At 40.0% G+C, this 26,433-nt stretch overlaps 2 protein-coding genes across 28 annotated transcripts in view; one reads left to right on the plus strand and one right to left on the minus strand.

Annotated features, from left to right (window-relative positions):
- The window catches only part of INTS14 (integrator complex subunit 14), a 37,356-nt gene extending 25,706 nt beyond the window's left edge, over nt 1–11,650 (minus strand). For 3 of the 14 annotated variants that reach the window (XM_081513820.1, XM_081513833.1, XM_081513832.1), the window contains exons 1-6: nt 11,178–11,650; nt 8,830–8,904; nt 6,968–7,216; nt 5,522–5,629; nt 1,758–1,913; nt 427–545 (exon numbers count right to left, since the gene is read on the minus strand). In XM_081513820.1, coding sequence (XP_081369946.1) covers nt 427–545; nt 1,758–1,913; nt 5,522–5,629; nt 6,968–7,216; nt 8,830–8,844 — 647 coding nt within the window. In that variant the 5' untranslated portion in view covers nt 8,845–8,904; nt 11,178–11,650. Of the gene's footprint in view, nt 1–426; nt 546–1,757; nt 1,914–5,521; nt 5,630–6,967; nt 7,252–8,829; nt 8,905–10,577 lie in introns of all 14 variants that reach the window. The other 11 variants (XR_014060516.1, XM_081513831.1, XM_081513826.1 and 8 more) reach the window with 6 other exon arrangements.
- Nucleotides 11,651–11,772: 122 nt separating this feature from the next.
- SLC24A1 (solute carrier family 24 member 1) overlaps nt 11,773–26,433 on the plus strand; it is a 53,260-nt gene continuing 38,599 nt past the window's right edge. For 2 of the 14 annotated variants that reach the window (XM_081513807.1, XM_081513816.1), the window contains exons 1-7: nt 11,773–12,919; nt 13,151–13,244; nt 13,519–13,582; nt 20,299–20,389; nt 20,906–20,992; nt 21,078–21,166; nt 22,437–22,518. The gene's annotated coding sequence lies outside the window, so the exon portion shown is untranslated. Of the gene's footprint in view, nt 12,920–13,150; nt 13,245–13,518; nt 13,583–19,336; nt 19,699–20,298; nt 20,390–20,905; nt 20,993–21,077; nt 21,253–21,416; nt 21,461–22,065; nt 22,232–22,436; nt 22,519–26,433 lie in introns of those variants that run through there. The other 12 variants (XM_081513813.1, XM_081513811.1, XM_081513808.1 and 9 more) reach the window with 12 other exon arrangements.

Raw genomic sequence — 26,433 nt, forward strand, 5'->3', positions numbered from 1 at the left:
TTGTTATAGTAAGAGTAGTATGACACAGGTACTTTTTTCCAAGTAAATTTTTTTTAAGATGTCAAGTTTGTTTTCCCTTCAAGTTTATTCCAAAGCTATGATCTAACCATTCGTGAAACAGAACAAAATCTGATATTTTTGGTGAGGAAATTTCAATTCTGAAAATCCCAAAAGCAAGTTCATATCTGAAATTGCTGTCAATGTAAGGAAGTCGGTACCTACAGGCATTATAGATTTAGATATGCTTAATTTAAAAGGGAGTAAACTTTTAAAAGTCACTACTACCAGTCATAATATCTGAAAAAATGTGTAACTTGGGGAAAATGAAATGACACAATTAGAAATAGTAAACTAGATATTATTGTTTGCTATCAAATTATAATAATAGATTGTAAGAAGGCAAAAAAGTTCAATGTGTATACTCACCCAAACATAGACTGTACATTTTTCAAGCACAGGGGACCATCAATAGTAAAAATCTGCCCTTCACCATTGTTTAAATCTATAAGACGTTCAAGGCAATCCAAGGAATCAGTGCTCTGAAGCTAGAAAGCAAAATGACCCTTTTAAAGTGGCATAAAATGAGACATTATTATCAACACACCAAGGTCACATAAGGGAGATGATTTTTTTTTTAAATCAGTGTGAGAAGGAAAACAATTTTGACTCAGAGTTACCAAAGAGGAATGTTATAGGAAATTATACCAGTAGAGCTATTTCATGTCAAGTAGCTTGGCAATGATTCAGAGGTGACTGCAGCTGGTATTCACAGACCATCTTCCATTCCAGATGTTTCTAATATCTTTTGGTAAAAAACATCATTATCTACATTTTACAGATAGAAAACCTGAGATGAAGAAAAATTAAATAACTTTCCAAACTACATGGGAAAATCAGGAAGTGGAGTTTAATAAAACATTCATCAGAATAATGTTACTTTACAAAAAAAAAAGCATACTTCTATCAACATTCCTACTGTAATGGATGTTAAGAATTCCTAACTGAGGGAAACACTGAACACCAAAAAGAACATTTTGACTCTTCAGCATGTGAAGGATCTTTGTGGGAAGTAGGATGGATAACAACTCCTGCCATGTCTCTTGAGATGGGGCAACACTGTGCTTTCAGATAGCATTTGAGACAGAAAGTCTTTTCAAATATAATTAGTAATCAGTCCCACCTGAAACAATGCAGGTTGATGTGATAGTACAGGCATACCTCATTTATTGAGCTTTGCAGATACTGCCTTTTTTTCTTTTAAACAAATTGAAGGTTTGTGGCTAACCGGTGTCAAGCAATTTTATTGGCCCCATCTTTCCAATAGCATTTACTCACTTTGTCTCTGTGTCACATTCTGGTAATTCTCCCAATATTTCAAACCCTCCACAAGCATAAAGATTATAACTCGCTGAAGGCTCAGATCATGGTTAGCATTCTTTGGCAATAAAATATTTTAAAAATAAGGTATGTAGATTGTTTTTTTTAGACTTAATGCTATTGTATACTTAACAGACTACAGTAAAGTATAAGCAAAACTTTTATATGCACTGGGAAAGCAAGAAATTAATGCAAATCGCTTTATTGTGATTCCAGCTTCACTGCAATTCCCACTTTGTGGTGGTGGTCTGGAATATCCTGCAATATCTCTGAGGCATGCCTGTATACGTAATGCAATATTAGTGGAATATATTAAAAAAATAAACTGAGTCCCAAAACATATCTAGTCAAACTAAAAAGAACTTAGTACAAAGCATTACCTCTTCCAGATTCGCCATGCACATGATGTACAACTTAGATGGAAAAGGAAAAGGTAGTGGAAACCTGTTGTTCTCGCTGCGTTGGTTGTGAGTAGCCAAGGAGTGCCGCAGAGACCCTCTACCGATGCCAAGACAGCCATCTGTCACCAGAACAACCTGTTTGCAAAGAATAAGAGGAGCTTTGTCCATGAAATAACATATTTATTTAAGGCAGTCTCATTTGAAAATGTTTTCATTTCGCCCAAATTCCATTTGCACTGAAAAATGTACCTCTGCAGGGATACAAGCAAAGATGTGAATAAATCTCTGCAGGGATACAAGCAAAGATGTGAATAAATCTCAATAACATTTTGTCAAGTGAAAGATGACAGACACATTGTATGATTCTATACATATATATATGTGAAGTTCTAGAACAGGTAAAACAAAACTAAGATAAATCAAATAGGGAATGTAGGGTGATACTGGGTAGGAAGGGGCATGAGGAAACTGTAGGGTAATGGAAATGTTCTATATCTTAACTGGAAGAGCAGTTACATAGGTGTATACATTTGTTAAAACTCAATAAACTGTACATTTAAGATCTATGCATTTTACTATATTTTACCTAAATAAACCTTTAAAGAAAAGCACCTACCTGTGAACACTTAAAAAAAAGGACAAAACCACTCATAACCAATTCTTACTTAACTGTATTAAAACTAGAACCCTACGTCTCAGATGACGAGTTGGCACTTAAGGTGTTGCTGTCAAAAATGGCATAAGGATTTATTTGTGTCCCTAGGAGGTATCAGCACAGAAGTCTGAAGACTGATTCATGACACTTTATTTTCAAAGATGAAAAACTTTATCTACCCCGGTCAACTAAAATGACAACTGCTTTAAACATGTATTTATAAGCATGTATTTATTTACCATACATAGACAAGACTTTTAAAAAGCATTATTTAAAAACAAATTATTTATTTATTGGCTGCGCTGGGTCTTTGTTGCTGTGAGGGCTTTCTCTAGTTGCAGTGAGCAGGGGCTTCTCTTGTTGCAGAGCACAGGTTCTAGGTGTGAGTGCTTCAGTAGTTGTGGCACGTGGGACTGGTTGCTCAATGGCATGTGGGATCTTCCCAGACCAGGGATTGAACCTGTGTCCCCTGCACTGGCAGGTGAATTTTTATCCACTGTACTACCAGTGTGTATGTGTGCTCAGTCGTGTTAGACTCTTTGTGACCCCACGGACTGTAACCTGCCAGGTTTCTCTGTCCATGCAATTTTCCAGGCAAGAACACTGGAGTGGGTTGCCATTCCCTCTTCCAGGGGATCTTTCAGACCTAGGGATTGAACCCACATCTCTTATGTCTCCTACATTGGCAGGTGGATTCTTTACCAACTGCACCACCTGGGAAGTCCTGAAATGCATTCTTAATCAACCTATAATTTTTAAAAGACTTCAAAACATACTAACAATAGAGGTTAGTTACAGATCATTTTCATTTTTCTCATTGCTTCCAAGTGATCCTGTGCAGGGTGGACTTTGCAAGCAATCCAGAGGAGGATTGTTTTTGCTCTCTAACCTAGTCTAGTAACTTGACAATAACAGGCCAGTAAGGCAGTATTAGGTGGTTGTACCATGTGACGCGCCAAGATTCACATGTGCATGCATGCGTATTCTTATATTTGACTCTTTGCGACACCAAGGACTGTAGCCTGCCAAGCTCCCCTGTCCATGGGATTCTCCAGGCAAGAACACTGAAGTGAGTCGCCATTTCCTCCTCCAGGGGATCTTCCCCACCCAGGGATCGAACCCAGGTCTTCTGCATTGGCAGGAGGATTCTTTACCACTGAGCCACCTGGGAAGCCTGTCAAGACTGGCACTTACTTCTAAAGCCCAAGAATGCTTAATAGAGGTCCCCTGGAGAGATGTCATCTCTTGGGAAGGCAGGCAAGGCATATCCCTCTTCCAGGTACCAACAGCTGCTATCTAATGATTTATTTCTGCCACTAGCTCTTTCAGATGCTGTGTGATAATGAAATATTTTTTGTAATGTCCAAATGAAACAGACTTTACTCAGCTAATGAAGACATAGTCCAGCTTTCTAAAAATTTGGCTAAAAATATTCCATATTAAAACAAATCCATTTGATAGTAACTGATTATAAAAACAATCACTGATAATTTCCACTGTGTTTTGGACCTGGTTCACCCCAAAACTCACCAAGCAAGTCTAAGTGGATCCAGACCCAGCTCCTTGCCCTCAGGGTACAGTATATCTCAAATTCAGATTCCTCCTTTTTGCGAAGGAAGAAGAAAACATTAAAAGGCAGAAGTCTGCATGGTGCACAAGGTCTGGCTCTTACATACTTTATGAGTTTCTTCAAACACTGAAGAAGTAGCAAATGAAACTGTGTTATCTGCTAGCTTTCGTTCAGAGGGTATTAACAACAAAACTTTAGTTTTCATTATAGTTAGGAAGTTAGGTAGTCTGTAATGTATCAAATAATGTTTATGAAGTAAGGCGCCAAAGAATTTTATTTCTGAAAAGAAATAAAACGTATTTATTGGCTTTTTTTAGCAAGTGTCCACTAAAGTGATCTGATTTTTAACCTTATTGTAGTAGCTCAGGGTCTTCACCAACTCATGACTTCATACTCTATAAACAGGATGGTTTTACAGTAAGAAAAGAGAAAAAAGCTAAAAAAAAAAGCTGGGTTTACTGAGATACAATTTACATGCAATAAAATTCACCCTTATTTGTATATAGTTCTATGAGTTCCAACAAGTGCATTCAGTGATGTAACCACTTTTACAATCAAGATACAGACCAGTTCCATCACTTCTCATATTCTTTCATGCTTTACTTAGGTCAACTCCTAATCTTTCCTTACCCCAATTATAGATTGGGGTAGACTGTAGATTGTAGGCAGCTACAATCTTATATTTATTTAAAAAACAAATATCACTGATGCTACTGACACTACTGAGGAATTCTGTATTTTACCCTATAGTAAAAAATCATATACTATGGTCCACTGACTATTTCCATAAGCAAAGTTTACTGGAACAGAGCCACACTCATTTATTTACTTATTATCTATGGCTGTTTCTGTGCTACAACAGAGCTGAGGAGCTGCCACAGACCTGCAAAGACTAAAATAAAGTTTCCTGACTCCTGTTGTAGACTATTATGATTTTCCTTGTAGCAACTTTACTGTTTTCTCCTTTAAAATAAACCACTTCTCAAAGTACCCGTTTATGCAAATGTTCAATTGCTACAACTCTGCTCAGATTTGATGCTAATGTAGACCTATTGTGGACTCGAAAGAAAGGGCAACCAATTTTATGACATTGATACACCTCACTTTTTAGACGAGTCAATAGTTGAGAAGGTTAAAAGTGTGCTGAATAAATGCTATACTGGAATAATGCAGACAGACTATATTGTACAGATGTTTACAATTCTATCACTCAGAATTATAATCACCCCTTCCAGATAGTGTTCTAAAATTCCACTGCGAGTCCTCTGTATTTTATACAAATAATACTATCTTTCAATAAGTCAATTTACTAGGAGGATGCTTTCCTTAAGGCATAATTGCACTGCTTTCTGAGTATACTGGTGTTGATTTGGTGTCTTCTTTTAAAAAGATACCAATAGCATATAAGATTGTTTGTGGAAATTACAATGCATGCTGTGTCAGAGCCTGAAGTAAACTGAAGCACCTCAGTGGTTAATGCTTTTAACTTAGGGCAAAGAAAAAGAATTAATCTTTTACCTGACAAGGAATTGCACCACCCCATTCTTGCTGAACGATATTGCAAACACCAACTAATGCAGACTCCAAGCAAGTTTTATCATAATCATCCATATTACTTAGTGCTTCCTGATTGAATGAAAGATAAAATTGTTCATTGTTACTAGAAAAAAAACATAAACTGTTCAAAGCATGAATGTCACACAGGGGACATTGCATTTCTGAGAGCCCAAAGTACACTTTCTTAAAGAAAACTGGTAAAACAGACTTCCACAACTGTAAAGGATGATAAAAAAGAGCTTTCCTTTATTTTGTCCTCTCATCAGGTGAGACTGAATAGCCCATCATTCATATCTTTGTAAGTGATCTTGACAGAACAGTTCAAATGAAAAATGTTTAAGCACATCACAAAAATAATGCAAAATTTACTGAATACTATCACCATCTTAGGCATTTTACATGCATTTAATCATGATAACATCCTATAAGGTGTAGATGACGAACCTATTTTTAAAGTAAGGAAACTAAGGTACAAAATGATTAGGTAACTTTCCCAGGTCTTATGACCAAGTGGCAGAATCTAGATCTGAACCCAGTCAGTCAGACTCTAAGACTCCTGGTCTTAACCATCACTCTACACTATCTATATAGCAACTCTTTACATTTCAGAACTACTAAACATCCAAGATCCTTAGTTTACTCACTTATAAGAAATCTGATGCAATTAAAAAAAAACAACTTTGAGTCACTTTAAAAAAAAGTGAGATAATAAGTGATTTAACAAAATTTTATTACTTATATTTAAAAAGCAAACTACACTGATCCTGAATTTCTAAACTGCCTAGCAATTATTAAATTGTTCAGTTCCACAAACAGACTGCTGCTCCCTATCCGCAAGGAACTGCGCGAGGCATTGTTGGAAATATTAATAATTTAGAGATGTTGCCAGAAAGTAAATTCTTTGGCATATCACAGACAAACCTTTGGAAGATAACACTAATCAATCAAAGTTTTAAAATGAGGATTTCTTGGCATATGTAAATCTTCTTGGCTATTTGTTGGGGAGGAAATATACTCCTGAATTACTCTAGAATGAAGGTTTTTGTAAGGAAGGGCTATTTTTCACCTCAAGTTTATAGAAAAGTAGAAAATAGTAGTGTTGAACCTAAAGATCCTGAACCTTAGGGAACAGGGCACTACATCCTGAGATGCTCCCCTCCCACAGAGAATTTCAGAAAACCAAGAGAAGTGACTACGGCAACAACTCACAGCTCTAACTCAGAGCTATACCAAAGGCTGAGGGCCAACTGGTTACAATCCTTATTTTATAGTTATATTCAGAATAGTATACTCAGAGACTTATCGTTAAGCAATTCCAGTTATAAATATTCAGTGCAGTATGATAACACTGTTTTCCTTCCTATAAATTTGGGTCCTGTACATATAATAACTCATTCCTTTTTGTACCTGTAGGGTGTTATAATCTCTTGTGAAGGGAACCATCAACTCCCAGAGGGATGAAAAAACCACCAGAGCTGTAAACTCAAGCTTGTAATTTGTGGCCATGTGCTCAAACAGCATTGTCAAACCATGGGCTGCCAGGTGCTTGCGCTGATATTCCTCGGACCCCTCGACAGACACAGGTCGGGTCATGGAAAGGGATACGTCCATTACCACCACTGTAGGCATGATGAAAGCGATCCCGGTATTCCCAATCTGAATGCAAACAGAAAGCTATAGATAGAGAAATGCTGCAGAAAACAAACATGATTAGGTCTTGTATGTCATGGAAAAAAATGTGTTTTTTTCATCGCGCGTGTGTGTGTGTTAGTCGCTCAGTCATGTCTGACTATTTGTAACTTTGTGGACCTGTCAGGCTCCTCTGTCCAAGGAATTCTCCAGGCAATAATACTGGAGTGGGTTGCCATTCCCTTCTCCGGGGGGATCTTTCCAATACAGGGATCAAACCTGGTCTCCTGTATTGCAGGCAGATTCTTTACTTTTCATCAAAGTAAATTTGATGAAATTTGATTTAATAAATTTGATTTAAATTTCATCAAAGTTTGGTAATTTTAACCAAACTTGCTAGAAATAAGTGAAGACAAACCCCATTTGAGGTAAGGGCAAATCTGCAGGGACATCAGTGGGAGGGAAGCAAGCAGCTTCGCTCTCTGTGAGAACCACTCCCAGAATCACCCATTAAATGGCCGTAAATCAAGGACCATCGTAAGTTATCTCTAGTAAAAATAAAATAAAATATTAAATTCCAGTAGCCCTTGAGTTGAAGATTTTCAAATGTCATACAACTTAAAATAACAAACATTCCTACATGATCTCTCCAACACTTAATTTATTAAAGAATATTTCTAGAACATTTCTAGTTGTCTTGTGGTGTTTTTTGACAATCAACCATTTTGGGGGGCACCATCACTATCCTACTCAATACAGCAGTGTTTGGGCAAGCGTTTGCTGAGTTATCTCTTTGCTTGATGTCCTCATTAAAAAAACTGAATGCAAAATATACAATGAAAGGGCTAGTAAAGTTATAGTCCAAACTAGACAAAGCTGGAAATCATTAAGCATGGCAAAAGCAACCAACTGCTTCAGCAGTACTCATAGACACACCAGCAACAGTGTTTTAAATATGAAGGAAAAGAACAAAATTAAAGAATATGTATGACAGGGGGCTTCCCTGGTGGTTCTAGTGTTAAAGAATCCTCCTGCCAACGCAGAAGGACATGGGTTTCATCCCTGGTCTGGGAAGATTCCACATGCCCAAGGGCGACTAAGCCCATGCGCTGCAACTACTGAGCTCATCGCAACTAGAGAAAGTCCATGTACTGCAACGAAGACCCAGGGCAGCCAAAAATAAATAAATAAAATAAATAATAATAAAAAAGGATATGTATGACAGCTGGCATTATCTCATGAAACTGTATGAAAGTCAAAATGGAAAAAAAACAGAGAAAACAAAAAGCTCTTTACAATTATGAATTGAGAATCAGTATGAAGAAAACATTTCTGTGCTCAGAAATAAAATGTTTACAGATATATAGACCTGCTCTTGCTGCTGCCACTCTATTATTAAGACAACTACAGTCTAGTCACACAGTGAAATATCATATAGTTATAAATAAATGACATATGTCAATATCAGAAATATTTATATCAAGTATCAGCAATTGAGTAAAGCAGGTCATAGGACTATATGTATACACGGATTACAACTTCATAAAAATCATATTGCATATACTCAATTAGGAAAGTCTCAAGATGGACATAAATAAGTTAGAAATTTAATGTTCGCTAATTTCTTTTTTGGAACTTACTTCAAAACACTGCATGTTTTAGTAGAGTGTCCAACTGCAAATATGTGATCTTCTCAAATTCTATTCGTAAAAGGGCTGTTGGGAATTCAGGACATTAGGGCTCACAGAAGCAATGTTATAAAGGGGGATCAGGGGCTCAGGTTAAGTAGGAAAAGTCTTTTTACCACATAATGGCCTAGATACATTTCAAATACAGTAATGCCTCATGTATTTAATATCAATAAAGACTAAAAGAGATTACTCCTTTGGACTCAGAATTCCAAAATGTTTAACCATTTTGATAGAAAAAATTAAAATGTGCATCCATAAACTATGCCTCATTAAATACAGTGTGCTAAACATAATTCATTCTGATTTAGCATCACAACTATAAACATTAATACTGCCCAGCACACTGCTGCCCTGATGTTTTAATTTACACTACCATTCTTCCACGTGTGTGCTGCAAAACACTGTCCTGGACAGATGCTCCAGGAAAAATGAGTTCAGGTCCTATTAAAGATAATGAGGGCTTCCCTGGTGGCTCGGTGGTAAAGAATCCACCTGCCAAAATGGGAGACATGGGTGCAAGCTTTGGTCTGGGCAGATCCTACATAACACGGAGCAACTAAGCCCGTGTGCTACAACTATTGAGCCTGTGCCCTAAAGCCAGGAACTGCAACTACTGAAGCCCGTGCGCCCCAGAGTGAGAAGCCACCGTAATGAGAAGCCCTGGCACTGCAACAAAGAGGGGCCCCCACTTGCTGCAACTAGAAAAAAACCCACACAGTAACAAAGACCTAGCACAGCCAAAAATAAATAAAAAAGACACAGAAACTCTACAGCAAAGAATTCAGTTTAATTTGCTAACTCTGTATTTCCCATTTAACCCTTCTCTGATCATCAGTTAAGGTCCCATGGAACAAGTATTATGTAGAACAAACCCAGAAACATTGCCTTTTACTCAAGGGACCCAGGCTGTTGTGTTTTGGTGCCTCCTCTTCATAACTAATTTTTGGACCATCAGTTTGCATTCTACTTGTCTCTGTAATCATCCTTCTTTTCAATTTTGGGCTTTTGGCAACTGTGAGCTAGAAAGCCAGGTAATCCAGCTTGTTAAAACTGTGTCCAAAGTTAACAGGCTCAGAGAGTTTCTTGAGTCAAGTGCATGCACTGAGGCTTATCAACTTAGTACTATTTCATCTACTCATCTTTCCATTTGGATCTCAGCTCTGTTGTTCAAGAAGTGAGGTTCTGTGCAATCCTGGTTCAACTACACTACATTAGACCACAGGCTCAACAGGAGCAGGGGCAGTGTGAATTTTTGCCCATCAGTGTCTCTTAAGAACCTATCCCATCAGAACCTCCCTGGTGGTCCAATGGTTAAGATTCCTGGCTTCCACTGCAAGGGATGTGGGTTTGATCCCTTGTCAGGGAATTAAGATTCCACAGGCAGTGTGGCCAAAAAAACAAAACAAAAAGGAAAAAAAGACTATCCTGCAATTGGGGCACAGTATGTACTTGACAAAACTTGACAATGACTAGTGAACTACCTCTCAGCACCAGCTGTAACGTTAATTTTTGGCAAAACACATTACAAATGTTAACTCTGCACACCAGGAACACACTTCCTCCTCTCCTTCAAGCAGAGGTATCAGGAACTCCTATGCCTCTGCCTACACAGAGTTTATCCACCTCCTATGGCATTCCCACTCAAGCATAGAGGCCTTTATGAAAGTTACTGAAAGCTGGGGATAAGCAGTACTGACCTCATCTCTTAGGAGAATGGGAATCAGGGAACACAGATTTAGATCATATGTAAGAAAGCATTTCCATCCACCTCATGAAATCTGCTGTAATACTGGAATGGGTGACCACAGCTTGCAGTCTTGCCTTCTAGGAAGGCACTTCCGGAGCTGGCTCTTTCTTCTGACTGATGCGTGTGTGTCCAGCCCCAAACACACCTCCTTAACGATAGCAGAGTCAAAGGAAATCAATTCAGAACTCAGGTTGTAAGCACAGAAGTAAAAGATGGAAGTGAATATTCTTGAAGAACGGTTCACTCAAGCAGTCTAGGTCTGATTAAAAGGAAAAAAAAAAAAATCCCTCCCCACATAGTCCAGCAATTCTGTGAAAACTCGTTATTTCTCTCTTGGGTTGATTCTTACCTTTCACCCCACCCCCACACTTTTGTCATAAGTACTGTTTACAAACGATGCTTAAGACAACTGGTAGTCTTCTTTTCTCCAGAACAGTCTACTCGTGAGAAAAGCTCTTAGCCCCTTGATGTGGCCATCTCCACCAGCTACATATTTATAATTCTTACCAGAAGGAGACAATTAGCTTATTCATAAAGAACTGATTCTTACCGTTCTTAAGGCGTGATTCCACTCGAATTTCTAGGGATCCACTAACCTACTCTTAAGTTTCTCTGTTGGCCTGGCATCCCTTGCCCGGTTGAGTCCCCTCCACCTTTCTCAGTTACAACTTCACCTCTCAAGTGCCAACCTGGAAATATAGAACTCCTGCATTTGGATCGCGTCTGCTTGGGGTTGTATTTTTACCTTAAAAATCACTCAAAATTTTTTGAGATCTAGAAGTCTCTCTTATGAGAAGAGGTGGCGAAGGGGGCCTGGGCAGGGGGCCGAAATGGTGTGCTTGTGCGGAGCTCCGGCGCTGCAGAACGAAGAGAGGCGCAGAACTGGCACCCAGGCAGCGGAAAAGCCGGGCGTTTTCCCCGCGGACCCCCTTCTCTTGCAGCTCTAAAAAGCAACCAAAAGCAGCCTAGGGTATCCGGCCTCCTCCACTCACCCCGTGCCCATCACCGACACAGTCCGTCCGCAAAAACTTTCCGCCCGCGCGCAGCGGCCGGAACTAAAGGGCCGCGCGACGAAACGGAACTCAGCGCCTGGGATGCGCGAGGCGCTTGGGGCGGGGCTTTCAGGACTTTGTGGGCGGGGCGCTGATTCAGCGAGAAGCTACCCGGATTGTGTTGCTCAGCGCCCCTCGTCACGAAGATTTTTGCGATGACCGTCACCGACCCCTTTCCCCACAAGGCCTCGACTTCGCCGGGCCCTGGGCTATGACCGTCTCTTCTCTCCTTCCCCGTTGTCGTGCTCTTCCTTTTTTGTTTCTGGGCTCCTGCCCACCTGCCTCTCGTTGACGCAAGGGCCTCAATTATCTGGGTAACCCCATGACCTATTCACAGTCTGTCTCCTCACTCACCTGGGCCCGTTGGTGCACCAGCTTGACCCTCACTGGTATTTGCCCCTCTTCCCCTCTTCAGACCTCACTCATATCCTCTGAACCAGCTGGCAGACTGCTCTTCCTACTCTTTTTAAAGTAATTCCTGCTTGAGTAGTGCCCATACTAAGCATACTGTTATTTTTCGTAGCTGAGGTGAGCCAATTTCCACATCAAGACTTTGATGCTCACTTTGTCCCTCACCCTTTTGAGGGAAGCAGGGAGAGGGTTCAGTCAGTTCACTTGCCCTGGCCAAGGTCACTGCTGAGGATTTGCACTTAGGCTTTTCTGTGAGGCATCATGGGCCCTTGCCTACCTCACTTCTGGCCACCCGGTGTCCCCATAGCAGCCTATGCCTCAGCGAGGTCTTTGAGGGGACAAGAAGAGACTTTCTTTCTAACCTCTTGGGAGCCAGGAAATGTCAGCTAGAGATAGGCCTGAATGAATGCCAGCAGGCCCCTGCGTAGTTATGGTTCAAAGAACAATTCTGTACCACATAGGTTACAAGTGGGAACAGAAAGGCATTTAGAAGGCTTTAGGCCTTTGCCTCCTTTTCTTCTGATCTTCCCTGATGGGGTGTGGTAGGGGGGTGAGTCAAGGAGGGAGGATGTTTTGAACCGAACAACTGAGTCTGACTATTCACAGTTTGTTCTGTGGGTAAGTGGGGGCTCCAGTTGCTGTAGTTCTTTCCTGTCTCCTCCTTATATTAGAGGAGGCAGAGGATGGCACATCAGTCCATGGGAATGTCCCTGGCAGCATCAGGGGCCAGGGACAGACAGATTGCCTTATTTGCTTCAGAACTCCTCTTCCAGCTTGGCTGGTTCCACCTTCTCAAGATGCCTGTGCTTGAGGAGGCACTGGAATCTAGGTAAGTCAGGCTACATTCTGATTACTTTGTTATAATTTAAAATTCTTTCCCTAGTTGGAGGGATGTAGCCAAGAACGTGTGGGTAAGGGAGTTGCTGAGTTACCCCTAATGTGTGACAACAGCCCTGTGCTCAGTTCCAGCTCAGTTCCCTGGACTGACTCGTTACCCTCCCCAGTACTAAAGATTGAATTTATTAGTTTGCTGATGGGTAATCACATTTTCTGAATACAGACTTTCAGGAAACCTGGGAAGCAAAAGGACAGTTGATTAAAATTGATGATGAAAGGTAGAACTGTCAAGAGGACCGTATCACTTGAGGCAACTGGTAAGTGCTTTTGTTTTTGTTTTATAATTGTTAGTAGAATTCCATTAAACATCAAAAGGTTTTTCAGTGAATATAAAATCAGAGAACGTTAGCACAAAGAGTTAGAAGGTCTTAAAGGATATGTCTTTCAAGTCAGAGCAGGCTAATGAATTTCTTTTTCCCACTCGAGACCTTTAGCATTTGCATGTTTCCACATATACATTAAAGGAAATCAATAAACAACTTCTTTTTGCATAATCTATCTTCCCCTTTATTTTTTCCTGCTTTGAAACAGTGGACCACTGTCACAGAGGCTTTGAAAGGCAGAGTGATTTGGTCTTCAGTCTGGCAGAGTAAAGGTTAGTGACAGAACTAACATGCTGCTCACAGAAGCCAGGTTTTGGGGCTCAAGGGAGGTTCAGATACCCATCCAGTCTCCTACAGCACATGTTGAAATATAGATTCTAAGGCCATGCTGACTGAATTGGAATTTCATGGATTGGTGCCTGAAATGTTCACTGTTAAGTTCCCAATATGATTTTTCACCTACAGAGAGGAAAGGTAAGGAGTGAGTGAGGAAAAGGGAAAGAGAGAAGTTAGGGGAAGACAGTGAGCCCAGATTCCTTTTCCATTCTTCCCTCCCTTTCCATCTCCTATAATGTCCTTTGCCCTATGTCTCCCTTCCTGTCTCCTCTAGTCTAGACCTTGTTCAGTTACAAATCATACTTCTAAGCTCCAGGCTATCTGCTTTCCTTCTTCATCCCACCCTATTCCTCTGTTTTCACCAAAGTAGAAGTCCAAAGAAATTGTAGATATGTCCCATTTGTCTTAATAATACTGAAGATTTTCAAACAGACAAAGATGGGGAGAAAAGCCCCACACACCCTTCACCCTGTTTCTACTATCAGCTCAATTCTCATTCCTCTTTCATTTGTACCCTACCCACTTCTCCCCAACATTTTGTTTTGATGCAGATCATTGATTGCATAACATCTTGTCCATAAATATTTCATTATGTATCTCTAAAAGATAAGGATTTTTTTAGTGAATAAACTTTATTTTTAGAGCACTTTTAGGTTCACAGCAAAATGGAGTGGAAAGAACAGCGAGTTCCTATATCCTCTGTCTAGCACATACAGCCTTCACCACTGTCAATGTCCCAGCACCAGAGTGATACATTTGTTACACTCTATGAACCTACACTGACACAGCATTATCACCCAAAGTCCATAGTTTATTATAGGGTTCACTCTTGGTGCTGTACATTCTATGGGTTTTGACAAATGTATGGTGACATGTATCTAGCACTGTAGTATCATGCAGAATAGTTTCTCTGCTCTAGAAATCCTCTCTGCTCTTTTTATCCCTCCCTCTTTCATGACTTCCAGGAACCACTGATCCTTTTACTGTCTTCATGGTTTTGCTTTTCCAGAATGTTATATAGTTGGAATCGTACAGTAAGTAGTTCTTTCAGTTTGGCTTCTTTTGCTTGGTAATACGCATTTAAGGTTCTTTCATGTCTGTTCATGGCTTGATAGCTCATTTCTTTTTTGTGCTATATGTTAATAATATTCCACTGTTTGGGTATACCACAGTTTACTGAAGAATATCTTGGTTGCTTCCAAGTTTTGGCAATAATCAGTAAAGCTACTATAAACATCCTTGTGCATGTTTTTCTGTGGGCAGTGGTTTTTCAACTCAACTAAATAAATATTATGGAGAGAGATTGCTGGCTTGTATGGTAAACATATGTTTAGTTTTGTGAGAAACTGCCAAACTGTCCTTTGAAGTGATTGTACTATTATGTATTCCTAGCAGCATTGGTGGTTGTACTGTTATGTATTCCTGATGCTCTACCTTCTCACCAGCATTTGATGTTGTCGGTGTTCTGTATTTTGACTATCATAATAGGTAAATAGTGGTATATCATTGTTGTTTTAATTTGCAGTTCCCTAGTGACATGTGATGTTGAACATCTTGTCATGTGCTTACTTGCCATTTCTATATCTAATTTGGTAAAGTGTCAGTTCAGGTGTTTTGCCCATTTTTTAATCAGATCATTTGCTTTATTCTTGTTAAGTTTTAAGTGTTGTTTGTATATTTTGGATGTGTGTTTATGTGTTTGTGTGTGTGCCTAGTCGCTCAGTTGTGTCCAACTCTTTGTGACCCCATGGACTGTAGGATTCTCCAGAAGAATACTGGAGTGGGTTGCTGTGCCCTCCCCCAGGGGATCTTTCCAACCCAGGGAATGAACCCAAGTCTCCCGCATTGCAGGCAGATTCTTTACCATCTGAGCCACCAGGGAAGCCCTTATTTTGGATAATAGTCCCTTATCAGATATGTATTTTGCAAATATTTTCTCCCAGTCTGACTTGTCTTCTCATTCTCTTGAAAGAGAGAGACTTAAGGCCATAACAATTAGAGTACCATTATCACATTTAAAATAAGTAGCAGTAAACCCTGATTTTCATCAAATACCTAGTCAACTTTCAAATATCCGGTTGACTTATAAATATCATAAGTTTTACTTTTTTACACTTTGGTTGTTTGAATTAGGATCCAAGTAACATCCATACGTTGCAATCTCTTGATATATCTCTAAAGTTTCTTAATCTGTAGGTTTATTCCTACACATCTTTCTTCCTTTGCAGTATATTTGATGAAGAAACTCTGATCTCCAACTCAGTCCTCTGTCAGTCTTTTCCACAGCATTTGAGAAAACTGCAAAGCTTTCTCAGTCTAAAATAATGGACTTAATTGAAAAAACAAACAACTTTATACAATTGCAGTTTCAATTAACTTCATCTCTGCTCTGTAAATAGGAGTGAATCTTATTCACAATTGGGGATCCCCAGGGTCTGGAATGTGACACTCAATATACATTTGTGGAAAGAAGTAAGAGGAAGGAAGAGAGGTTATTAGGAAAAAAGTCAAAGAGAGAAAACAAAATTTGGTGGGTACTACATTTGTCTGAGAAAGTAGAACTGAATGTTTTAATTTAGAACACCCTATCCTTTGAAAAATGATATAAACTCTAAATTTTTAAAGGCTTCTCATAGTATAGGCCTACATCTCTCTTTCCAGGCTCTCCCCTCACCTTCTTAAAACTATGGTAATATCTTTCACTGAAAAAGCAGATGAAGCAAAACAAAACTATTTTTCCAGTCAGTTCAATTCAGTCACTCAGTCATGTCTGACTCTTTGTGACCCCATGGACTGCAGCATGCCAGGCTTCCCTGTCCATCACAAACTCCTGGAGCTTGCTCAAACTCATGTCCATCAAGTCAGGTGATGCCATCCAACCATCTCATTCTCTGTCATCCTCTTCTCCTCCTTCCTTCAGTCTTTCCCAGCATCAGGATCTTTTCCAATGAGTCCATTCTTCACATCAGGTGGCTAAAGTATTGCAGTTCAGCTTTAGCATCAGTCCTTCCAGTGAATATTCAGAACTGATTTCTTTTAGGATTGACTGGTTGGATCTCCTTGCAGTCCAAGGGACTCTCCAGCATCTTCTCCAACACCACAGTTCAAAAGCATCAATTCTTCTGCTCTCAGCTTTCTTTATGGTCCAACTCACATCCATCCTTGACTGTTGGAAAAACCATAGCTTTGATTAGGCAGACTTTTGTTGGCAAAGTAATGTGTCTGTTTTTCTATATGCTGTCTAGGTTGGTCATAGCTTTTCTTCCAAGGAGCAAGTGTCTTTTAATTTCATGGCTGCAGTCGCCATCTGCACTGATTGTGCAGCCCAAGAAAATAAAGTCTCTCACTGTTTCCATTGTTTGCCCATCTATTTGGCATGAAGTGATGGGACTGGATGCCATGATCTTTGCTTTTTGAATGTTGAGTTTTAAGCCAGCCTTTTCACTCTCCTCTTTCACTTTCATCAAGAGGCTCTTTAGTTCTTCTTTGCTTTCTGCTGTAAGGGTGGTGTCATCTGTGTATCTGAGGTTATTGATATTTCTCCCAGCAGTCTTGATTCCAGCTTGTGCTTCATCTACCCCAGCATTTCGCATGATGTACTCTGTATATAGATTAAATAAAGGAGGTGACAATATACAGCCTTGACATACTCCTTTCCCAATTTGGAACCAGTCTGTTGTTCCATGTCCGGTTCTAACTGTTGCTTCCTGACCTGCATACAGATTTCTCAGGAGGCAGGTAAAGTGGTCTCGTATTCCTGTCTCTTTTAAGAATTTTCCAGTTTGTTGGACTGTGTGATCCACACAGTCAGAGGCTATGGAGTAGTCAATAAAGCAGAAGTAGATGTTTTTCTGGAACTCTCTTGCATTTTCTATGACCCAACAGATGTTGGCAATTTGATCTCTGGTTCCTCTGCCTTTTCTAAATCCAGCTTGAACATCTGGAAGTTCTCAATTCAGTTCATTTACTGTTGAAGCCTGGCTTGGAGAATTTTGAGCATTACTTTGCTAGTGTGTGAGATGAGTGAAATTGTGCGGTAGTTTGAATGTTCTTTGGCATTGCGTTTCTTTGAGATTGGAATGAAAACTGACCTTTTCCAGTCCTGTGGCCACTGCTGAGTTTTCCAAATTTGCTGGCATATTGAGTGCAGCACTTTCACAGCATCATCTTTTAGGATTTGAAATAGCTCAACTGGAATTCCATCACCTCCACTAGCTTTGTTCGTAGTGATGCTTCCTAAGGCCTACTTGACTTCACATTCCAGGATGTGTGACTCAAGGTGAGTGATCACACCATTGTGGTTATCTGGGTCATTAAGATCTTTTTTATATGGTTCTTCTGTGTATTCTTGCCACCTCTTCTTAATATTTTCTGCTTCTTTTAGGTCCAGACTGTTTCTGTCCTTTATTGTGCCCGCTTTTAGAAAGTTATGAAAGAGACTTCCCTGGGGGGTGGTCCAGTGGTTAAGAATCCGCCTTGCAATGCAGGGGATACAGGTTTGATCCCTGGTCAGGGAACTAAGATGCCATTTGCCGCAGAGCCGCTAAGCCTGTGCACCACAACTAGAATCCACATGCCATGCAAAAGGTCCCCTGTGATGCAACTGAGACCCAAGGCAGCCAATAAATAAGTAAATAAATAATAATAATAATTAAAAGTTTTAGAATTAATTCATTATTATATGGGAAAAAGTCAAATAGTTTCAAAATACATGAAGTGAAAATTTAGTGTTTCCTTTCCTAGAAGTAACCATTTATATCTCCCTGCCTTAAGTATGATTCCAGTCACTGGGTTTGAGAGATAAAGTAAAAGGTTTTTTTGTTAGGTTGGTTTTATTCATTCTATATTTGCTGGTGACAAAAGTACATCCATTCTTATATAGTCTTTGCAAAAGTGTTTCTTCATAAATATATTATGATTGGACTTACTATGGGCAGGGCATTTACGGTGCTAAGAATATTTAGTCAACAAACAGTTCTTGAGCTCCTACTTTTTGCAGGCACTTGGCAGACAGCCATGAGCTGGTCAGGCAGAGTCCAATACCTCATGAGGCTGGCACTCTAGGTGTCATTCCTTTTAATTTTATGTCTTCTTATTGACTGTGTGAATCACAAGAAACTGTGGAAAATTCTTAAAGAGATGGAAATATCAGACCACCTTACCTGCCTCCTGAGAAATCTGTATGCATCTGTCAGGAAGCAACAGTTAGAACCGGACATGGAACAACAGACTGGTTCCAAATTGGGAAAGGAGTGTGTCAAGGCTGTATATTGTCACCCTGCTTATTTAACTTATATGCAGAGTACATTATGTGAAATGTTGGGGTAGATGAAGCACAAGCTGGAATCAAGATTGCCGGGAGAAATATCAATAACCTCAGATGCGCAGACGACACCACCCATATTTTAGAAAGCGAAGAGGAACTGAAGAGCCTCTTGATGAAAGTGAAAGAGGAGAGTGAAAAGGCTGGCTTAAAACTCAACATTCAAGAAACAAAGGTCATGGCATCTAGTCCCATCACTTCATGGCAAGTAGATGGGCAAACAATGGAAACAGTGAGAGACTTTATTTTCTTGGGCTGCACAGTCACTACAGATGGTGACTGCAGCCATGAAATTAAAAGACACTTGCTTCTTGGAAGAAAAGCCATAAGCAACCTAGACAGTGTATTAAAAAGCATAGACGTTACTTTGCCAACAAAGGTCCGTCTAGTCATAGCTACGCTTTTTCCAATAGTCATACATGGATGTGAGAATTGGACCATAAGGAAATCTGAGTGCAGAAGAATTGATGCTTTTGAGCTGTAGTGTTGGAAAAGAGTCTTGAGAGTCCCTTGGACTGCAAGGAGATCCAACCAATCAATCCTAAAGGAAATCAGTTCTGAATATTCATTGGAAGGACTGATGCTGAAGCTGAACTGCAATACTTTGGCCACCTGATGCGAAGAACTGACTCGTTAGAAAAGACCCTGATGCTGGGAAAAATTGAAGAAAAGAAGCAAAAGGGATGACAGAGAATGAGATGGTTGGATGGCATCGCCGACTTGATGGACGTGAGTTTGAGCAAGCTCTGGGAGTTGGTGATAGACAGGGAAGCCTGGCAGGTTGTAGTCCATGGGGTCGCAAAGAATTGGACATGACTGAGGAACTGAACTGAACTAATTCCTTTTAACTACTATATAAATGACTACTGGGAAGATGAGAAATCCTTTATGTAACCAGTAGTTCATCACTGTTTAGGTGGATTTCAGTTTTTGCTCTTCAAGCAATGCTGGCAGACTATCACTGGAGCTTTTCCTCTGACTGAGATGGGAAGCCACTGGAATGTTTGGAGTGTGGGGAGACTTGATCTGACTTACAGTTTAACAGGGTCACTTGTGCTGCTATCTCAGATTTACCTGCTATCACCAGTGTCTTCACCAGCACTGGATATTACATTTTTTAGTCTTTTTCAGTTGATAAGCAGAAAACAAACAAACTCTCTGTATTGCTTCAGTTAACATTCTTTTGTAAAATCAAATTTGACTGAGTTTTACCCCGTGGGCTGTTTCACACTTACTTAGAGAGGAGTTGTTAATTGTATTGATACTGTGTGGATTCCTGAGTGGCCACACTGAAGCCCTCTGATAATGCCTGTTTGACCTCTCCTCTAGACCCCAGGCCCTTCTGGATAGGTACCAGACTGTGAAGCTAAAATCCTGTCTCTGAAGTGATACCACCCTGAAGTGTCACCCCCTGTTGCAGGTATGGCTCCAGTCACTGGCTTGGAGAGATGAAGTGTCATGGGATGTTTGGGGGCTTATTTTGCTCATTTCCACCAGTGACAATTGCATAGTCAGTTAAAAAAAATTATATAAATGATATAACATAAAGAATTAAAACTATGTAAACAAAAGGTCTTGGACAGTGACACAGTTCAATATCTGACGAATCCAAGTGCTTCCCCGCAAGTTCTCACTGTACCTCTTACAGCAGCCCCAAGAGGAAGTTTGTCTTTCTTGGTTTTATAAATGAGGAACCTGAGTATAAGAGACCTTCAGAGACTTGCTCCTGATCAGTCTTGTTACCTTATTAGAGGTTGTTGCAAAGTAGTAGTAGGTCAAATCAGCCCTTTGCCTCATTTTCTTTGTCTTTAATATTTTTAAATTGTTTTACATTGGAATGCTTATTAATGGGTCATTCATTCTCTGTCCAGACACAGCCTTGTTACTCTCTACTGATTTTGAATAGAGCTGATTTAGCTTAATTTTATCCACCTAGGCCCTGAAGGCATTTGATTTTTTCAACCCCTGCCAAATCTTGTCTGCTCTCCACTGTGTAACTGTAGGATCGATATCAACTCCTGAGGTAGGCCCAGAAATAAACAAGCCTCAGCCACAAACCCCTTATGTCAGGTGCAAAGCCTAATTCCTTCTTCCTCCTGTTTTAATAGAACCATGCATGAAAAAGGCCTTGAACTGCAGAGGAGAGAAAGGAAAGGCCTACCTGCCATCCTGCTCAGCCCCTGATGTTACAGTGAAGGTCAGAGCTAGATTTACCTCACCTGTCCTGCCACTTTGTTCCAGGGAGAGGATAAAATAAAGTGTGCATGTATGCTCAGATGCTAAGTTGTGTCTGACTCTTTGTTATTCCATGGACTGTAGCCTGCCAGGCTCCTTTGTCCATGGGATTTCCCAGGCAAGAATAATGGGGTGGGTTACCATATCCTTTTTCAGGGGATCTTTCCAACCCAGGGATTGAACCCTCACCTCTGGTGTCTCCTGCACTGCAGGCGGATTCTTTAACATTGAGCCAGCTGGGAAGCCCCAAAATAAGGCAAGTTTGTAGAAAAAGTACATTAGCTTCCCCTCTTTAGTGGTGCTGGTCTTTCTCTAGCAATTTGATCTCTGAAAAGCCATGAGCTTCTATGAGTGGGATCTCCCCACCCCACACATGTGTGGTTCAGGTGCTCCGTCTCTGAGCATCTCCTCACTGGGATGTACATCTCCTGTCCATCAACAAATGTATTTATTAAGTGCCAGACACTGTTCTAGACTCTGCGATTCAGCTGTGGTTAAGACAGACAAGGTCTCCGTCCTCTTGGAGCTCACCTGCTAGTAAGAGATTAATGCAAACATTAATCAGTTTATTACATTAATAAATACACAGTAAAGCATTGGGAAGAACTGACTCACTGAAAAAGACCCTGATGCTGGGAAAGATTGAAGGCAGGAGAAGGGGACAACAGAGGATGAGATGGTTGGATGGCATCACCAACTTAATGGACATGACTTTGAGCAAGCTCCAGGAGTTGGTGAGGGACAGGGAAGCCTGGAGTGCTGCAGTCCATGGGGTCACAAAGAGTCAGACATGACTAAGTGAACTGAAAGCATTGTCACAATGGAATGCATGGAGATTTGCTGCACCCTAACATAGTCTATGATCTCCAAAAGCAGAATAACCACAACAGTATCAGGCACTTGTAATATGTTTTACATATTAATATTTATGTTGTGTGTATGTGCTAAGTTGCTTCAGTCATGTCTGACTCTTTGTGATGCTATGGCCTAGAGCTCACCAGGCTCCTCTGTCCATGGGATTCTCCAGGCAAGTATACTGGAGTGGGTTTCTGTGCCCTCATTCTGGGGATCTTCTCGATCTAGGGATCAAACCCATGTCTGTTACTTCCTCTGCACTGGCAGCGGGTTCTTTACCACTAGTGCCACCTGGGAAGCCCAACATTTATGTTAATATTACTTAATTCTTACAAGTTTACCAAGCTAGTAATATCATTATCATTCCCCTTTTACAGGATAAGTTTACAGTCATTGAGAAGCTAAATTCTTGCCTAAATCACACTAGTACAGACAATGCTTCCTCTCTTGGTGAACCAGGTGAGTGGTTAGGATCATAAAACACCCCCTCCCTCCCATTTCCTTGCTCCACTCCCACTTCAACCAGCTCCACCCATGAGCTGGATGCACAACTTAAGTATTTTTGGGATCGTGGACAAAGAATGTTGCCTGCTGTATCAATCAGCAAAGGATGTTGTGGTCATCAAACCGTTAGCCACCACAGCTGCCCTCCCCAACTCCCACCCAATGGTGCACCCCGAGGGGAACTCAGAATGGAGATAAACAGGCTACTGCCCCTAGATAGTTAAGGTGCATATCAAGGAATACTTTCATTAAGCTCAAATGCTTGCATCTTTCCATACCTAGAAAAGCACTAAACTCATTAGCTTGAGATGTCTGGTTTTCCTTTAACTAGCAGTAATTTTATGATGTTCAACTATCTGGGTTTTTTGCAAACACTTCTATATATCCTGACTCCTCCCTTACCTCTTCAGAACAGTACCTCAGAACTATCTGAGAGATTGTATCCTAGGCTTAAGTCCTTAGTAATTCCCCAAATAAAACAGAATTCTCAACTTTTAGGTTGTGCTTTATTTTTCTTCAGTCAACACTTTGGGTGACTATAAAGGGACCCAGACTTCCCTCCTTTGCCTGTGCTTTACGAGGAACCAGAGCCTTGGTACCAGCAGAGGCCTCTTGGGCCCATTCGCCTCCTTGGAGGGTCCATATGAATTTGGGAGAGTCTCTTTCGTTGCTTGGATCTCCTGATTGTTGGTTGATACTCCTGAGCTTTAATTGGCAGTGTGCAACAGGTACAACCTAGCCACCCATTTGAAAAAATACAGGGGGAGCCTCATTGAAAGATACTAGGAGTTGCTTAGTTGAGAGACACTGAGCTATCTAAATGGGCTTTCCAGGTGGCGCTAGTGGTAAAGAACCCGCCTGTCAATGCAAGAGACGTAAGAGACATGGGTTTGATCCCTGGGTCAGGAAGATCCCCTGGAGGAGGGCATGGCAACTCACTTCAGTGTTCTTGCTAGGTGGCCTAACATGTTTCCTAAACAAGGGGAGTCAGAAAGCCAGCTTCCAATAATACTCAAGCCAGGTTTATGTATATATAAACTTATGAATATACAAACAAGTACTCACATGATTGGGAATTAAAGGAAATCTCTCTGAAAATGGCCAATATGGGGCTCTTTATTGCATACGCAATTAAGTTAGAGAAATCCAGCGTGATAAAATGCTTTTTTTTCAGAATTCTGACCTTAAACAAAAGCCCTTCTAGGGAGAATTTGTAGTTCTCTCTTTGTGTCTTTCAGATGTGAATGAGCTGCCTGATATTCTTAGTGGGGTGTGTGTGTGTGTGTGTGTGTGTGTGTGTGTGTGTGTGTGTTGAGAGCTTGGTCTCTGTCATCTGGAAGGTATACATGTGGTGTTCATTTGACAGCTGAATAGCTGGAATAGACAGGTTGCATATACTGGAATTCTGAGCCGCTTGTTTGTTTGTTTTTTGGTCTTTTGGTCTGACTGTGCCAACTCTCAGGGAAATTTGTCATAGGGGCCCAGCCCAGAAGGGGCCTTTGTCATCTCAATCTTCATTGCATCCACCTATACAGTGGCTGTACAGGTCCTTTACTTTCTTAGACTGTTTTTGGGAATAAACTTTCTAGATTTTGTGGAGTCTACATCTTTTGCACTCTGTCATGGGGATGCCTCTTGGTATCTTACTGGTTTGAGTCACTGTTAAGACACTACTCATCAGTAGCTGGACAGTGGATCTTCTCAATTGAAAAAGCTTCTCAATTGGCAAAATTTTTAGAGAACTCTCATTATAACCAGCTATTTTATTGGTACCTATGAAAAAAACAGATTATAAGGTGGAAAAAATACATATATGTAATGGTTAATCTAAGACTCCCTTATTTAAAACAAATAAACCAGTTTGGGAAGCCTTATTTGTGGTCTCTGCTTCCCCTCAATGGGTCTTACAGGTTCTAATAATAAACATTAGGATAATTAATGCTAATTAGGTTGATTAATAGGGAAATAAGGAAAAACTGAAGGGAAAATCTAGAGACTTCTTCCCAACAAGGTGGAAATTTTAAGTGGATTCATCCCAAAAGGACAAAGAAATCTTTGGATGGTTATTAAGAAATGGGGTAAATAAAATGGACATTAATAGGATTAAAACAGAAGGTTTTGATACAATACTACTTAGGGTTGGATGGGCTAGAGCAACCTCATATTGGTCCCCAATGTTAGAGGGCCCCATCCCAGTTTAAATACTGGGAGATATATGTACTGAATATGTATATACTATAAATATATATTTACTGACTCTTGATTTTCAGTATATATTTATTTAAAAGTTTGGAAAAAGATTATACTGAGCTACCTGGCCAACAATTACTTGGGGCAATAGGCAGATTAATAAAGTTAAAAGATTGACAAAAGGGCCTGGTCCCTCAATCCCTCCATGGGGATCCCAGAGCCTTTTCCACAGAAATAGATAAGATGATTAGGGGATAAAAAAGAAAGGAAAGTTCCTAGGACTCCTTGTAAGACCAAGGCTTATTGATGGGGTCCTAATGAGAACTAAAGTTGATAGATTTGAAATACAGCTTATAAAAATTGGTATATTTAAATAGGCTTTATCTAAGATGGTTATATCTCTTTTGCCTAATTATGTTGTGGGGTAGACATTGTATCTTACTGGGGAATGCCTCCCTTGCCTGGTATTATATGATAGGGCATATAAATCTGCCTGTCAGACAATATTAACTAAATATGCCAAAGGTAACCAATAGGGTTACCTGAGTTTGCACTATATAAAGTAGAAGCTGGGAGCTGATATTCAGGGGCTAGTAAAAATAATAATAGAGATTTGTTTTTTTGTTCTGGGTTTAACCTGTACACTCAGATAGAGGACCTTTGTTAAATGCCTTGTACAAACTTTTGAAGGCATGATAAATTGAACGAACTAAGTTCTAGAACATAGGACTTTTGATTTTCAGTTTAGTTGGAAATCTTCTCAATATACAGTATATACATAAATATAGAAAGCAAATTAAAGAGAATATAGTTGGGCAAATTAATATTTTAATATCACTCAGGTGGCAGACCATTTCTTTGGGGGAATTAGAAGCAACTGTCTTTCCCTTGCAGATCTCTACAAAACACAAATGTAAATACAGCCTCAAAGACTGAGACTGAGCCTAATTAGCTCAATCAGGTAGGATCTGAAACCAAAAGGAAAAAAAGGCTTTTTAAAACTCAAACCACTGGAAAGGCTCCATTACCCAAAGTCTAATTTGTAGCCTCTGTAAGAGTTTGATGAGCACAAATACAAATCTTAAAAATCTGTTTCACAAAGCCTTAGTCATTTAAGTGAGCATATTTAACTCATTCCAACTGTTAATTTATAAACTAGAAAGTTTATATTGTAGTCCCTGATTTGTATTTGTTAAAGTGAAGCTATGAGGGGAATTTTCTGGAGGTCAAATGATTAGGACTCTGAGCTTCCTCTGCAGGGGGCCTGGGTTCAATCTCAGGTCTGGGAACTAAGATCCTGCAAGTCATATGACACAGCCAAAAAATAGAAAAAAAGAAAGAAAAAGTGAAGCTATAAAAGTTCTAGTTTTGTCTGTTTATATGTCTGTGTGTACATTATACATGTGAAATGTCTTTACCTCTGGAGAATATTATCAAAATAAAATTATAAGAGAGGTCTATTTAATTGACTTTAAAGTAAGCACTTACAAATTAAATATTTCTAAATAAAAAGGAATCTGACCAGAATAAATTTCAGGTTCACATAATTTAGGAAATAGTCAATATTAAATTCAGTCAGTTCAGTCGCTCAGTGTCCGACTCTTTGTGATCCCATGGACTGCAGCATGTCTGGCTTCCCTATCCATCCCCAACTCCCAGAGCTTGCTCAAACTCATGTCC

This window comes from Giraffa tippelskirchi, chromosome 7 (assembly GCF_054371585.1).
Source record: "Giraffa tippelskirchi isolate mGirTip1 chromosome 7, T2T-mGirTip1v1.2.pri, whole genome shotgun sequence".
Lineage (NCBI taxonomy): Eukaryota > Metazoa > Chordata > Mammalia > Artiodactyla > Giraffidae > Giraffa > Giraffa tippelskirchi.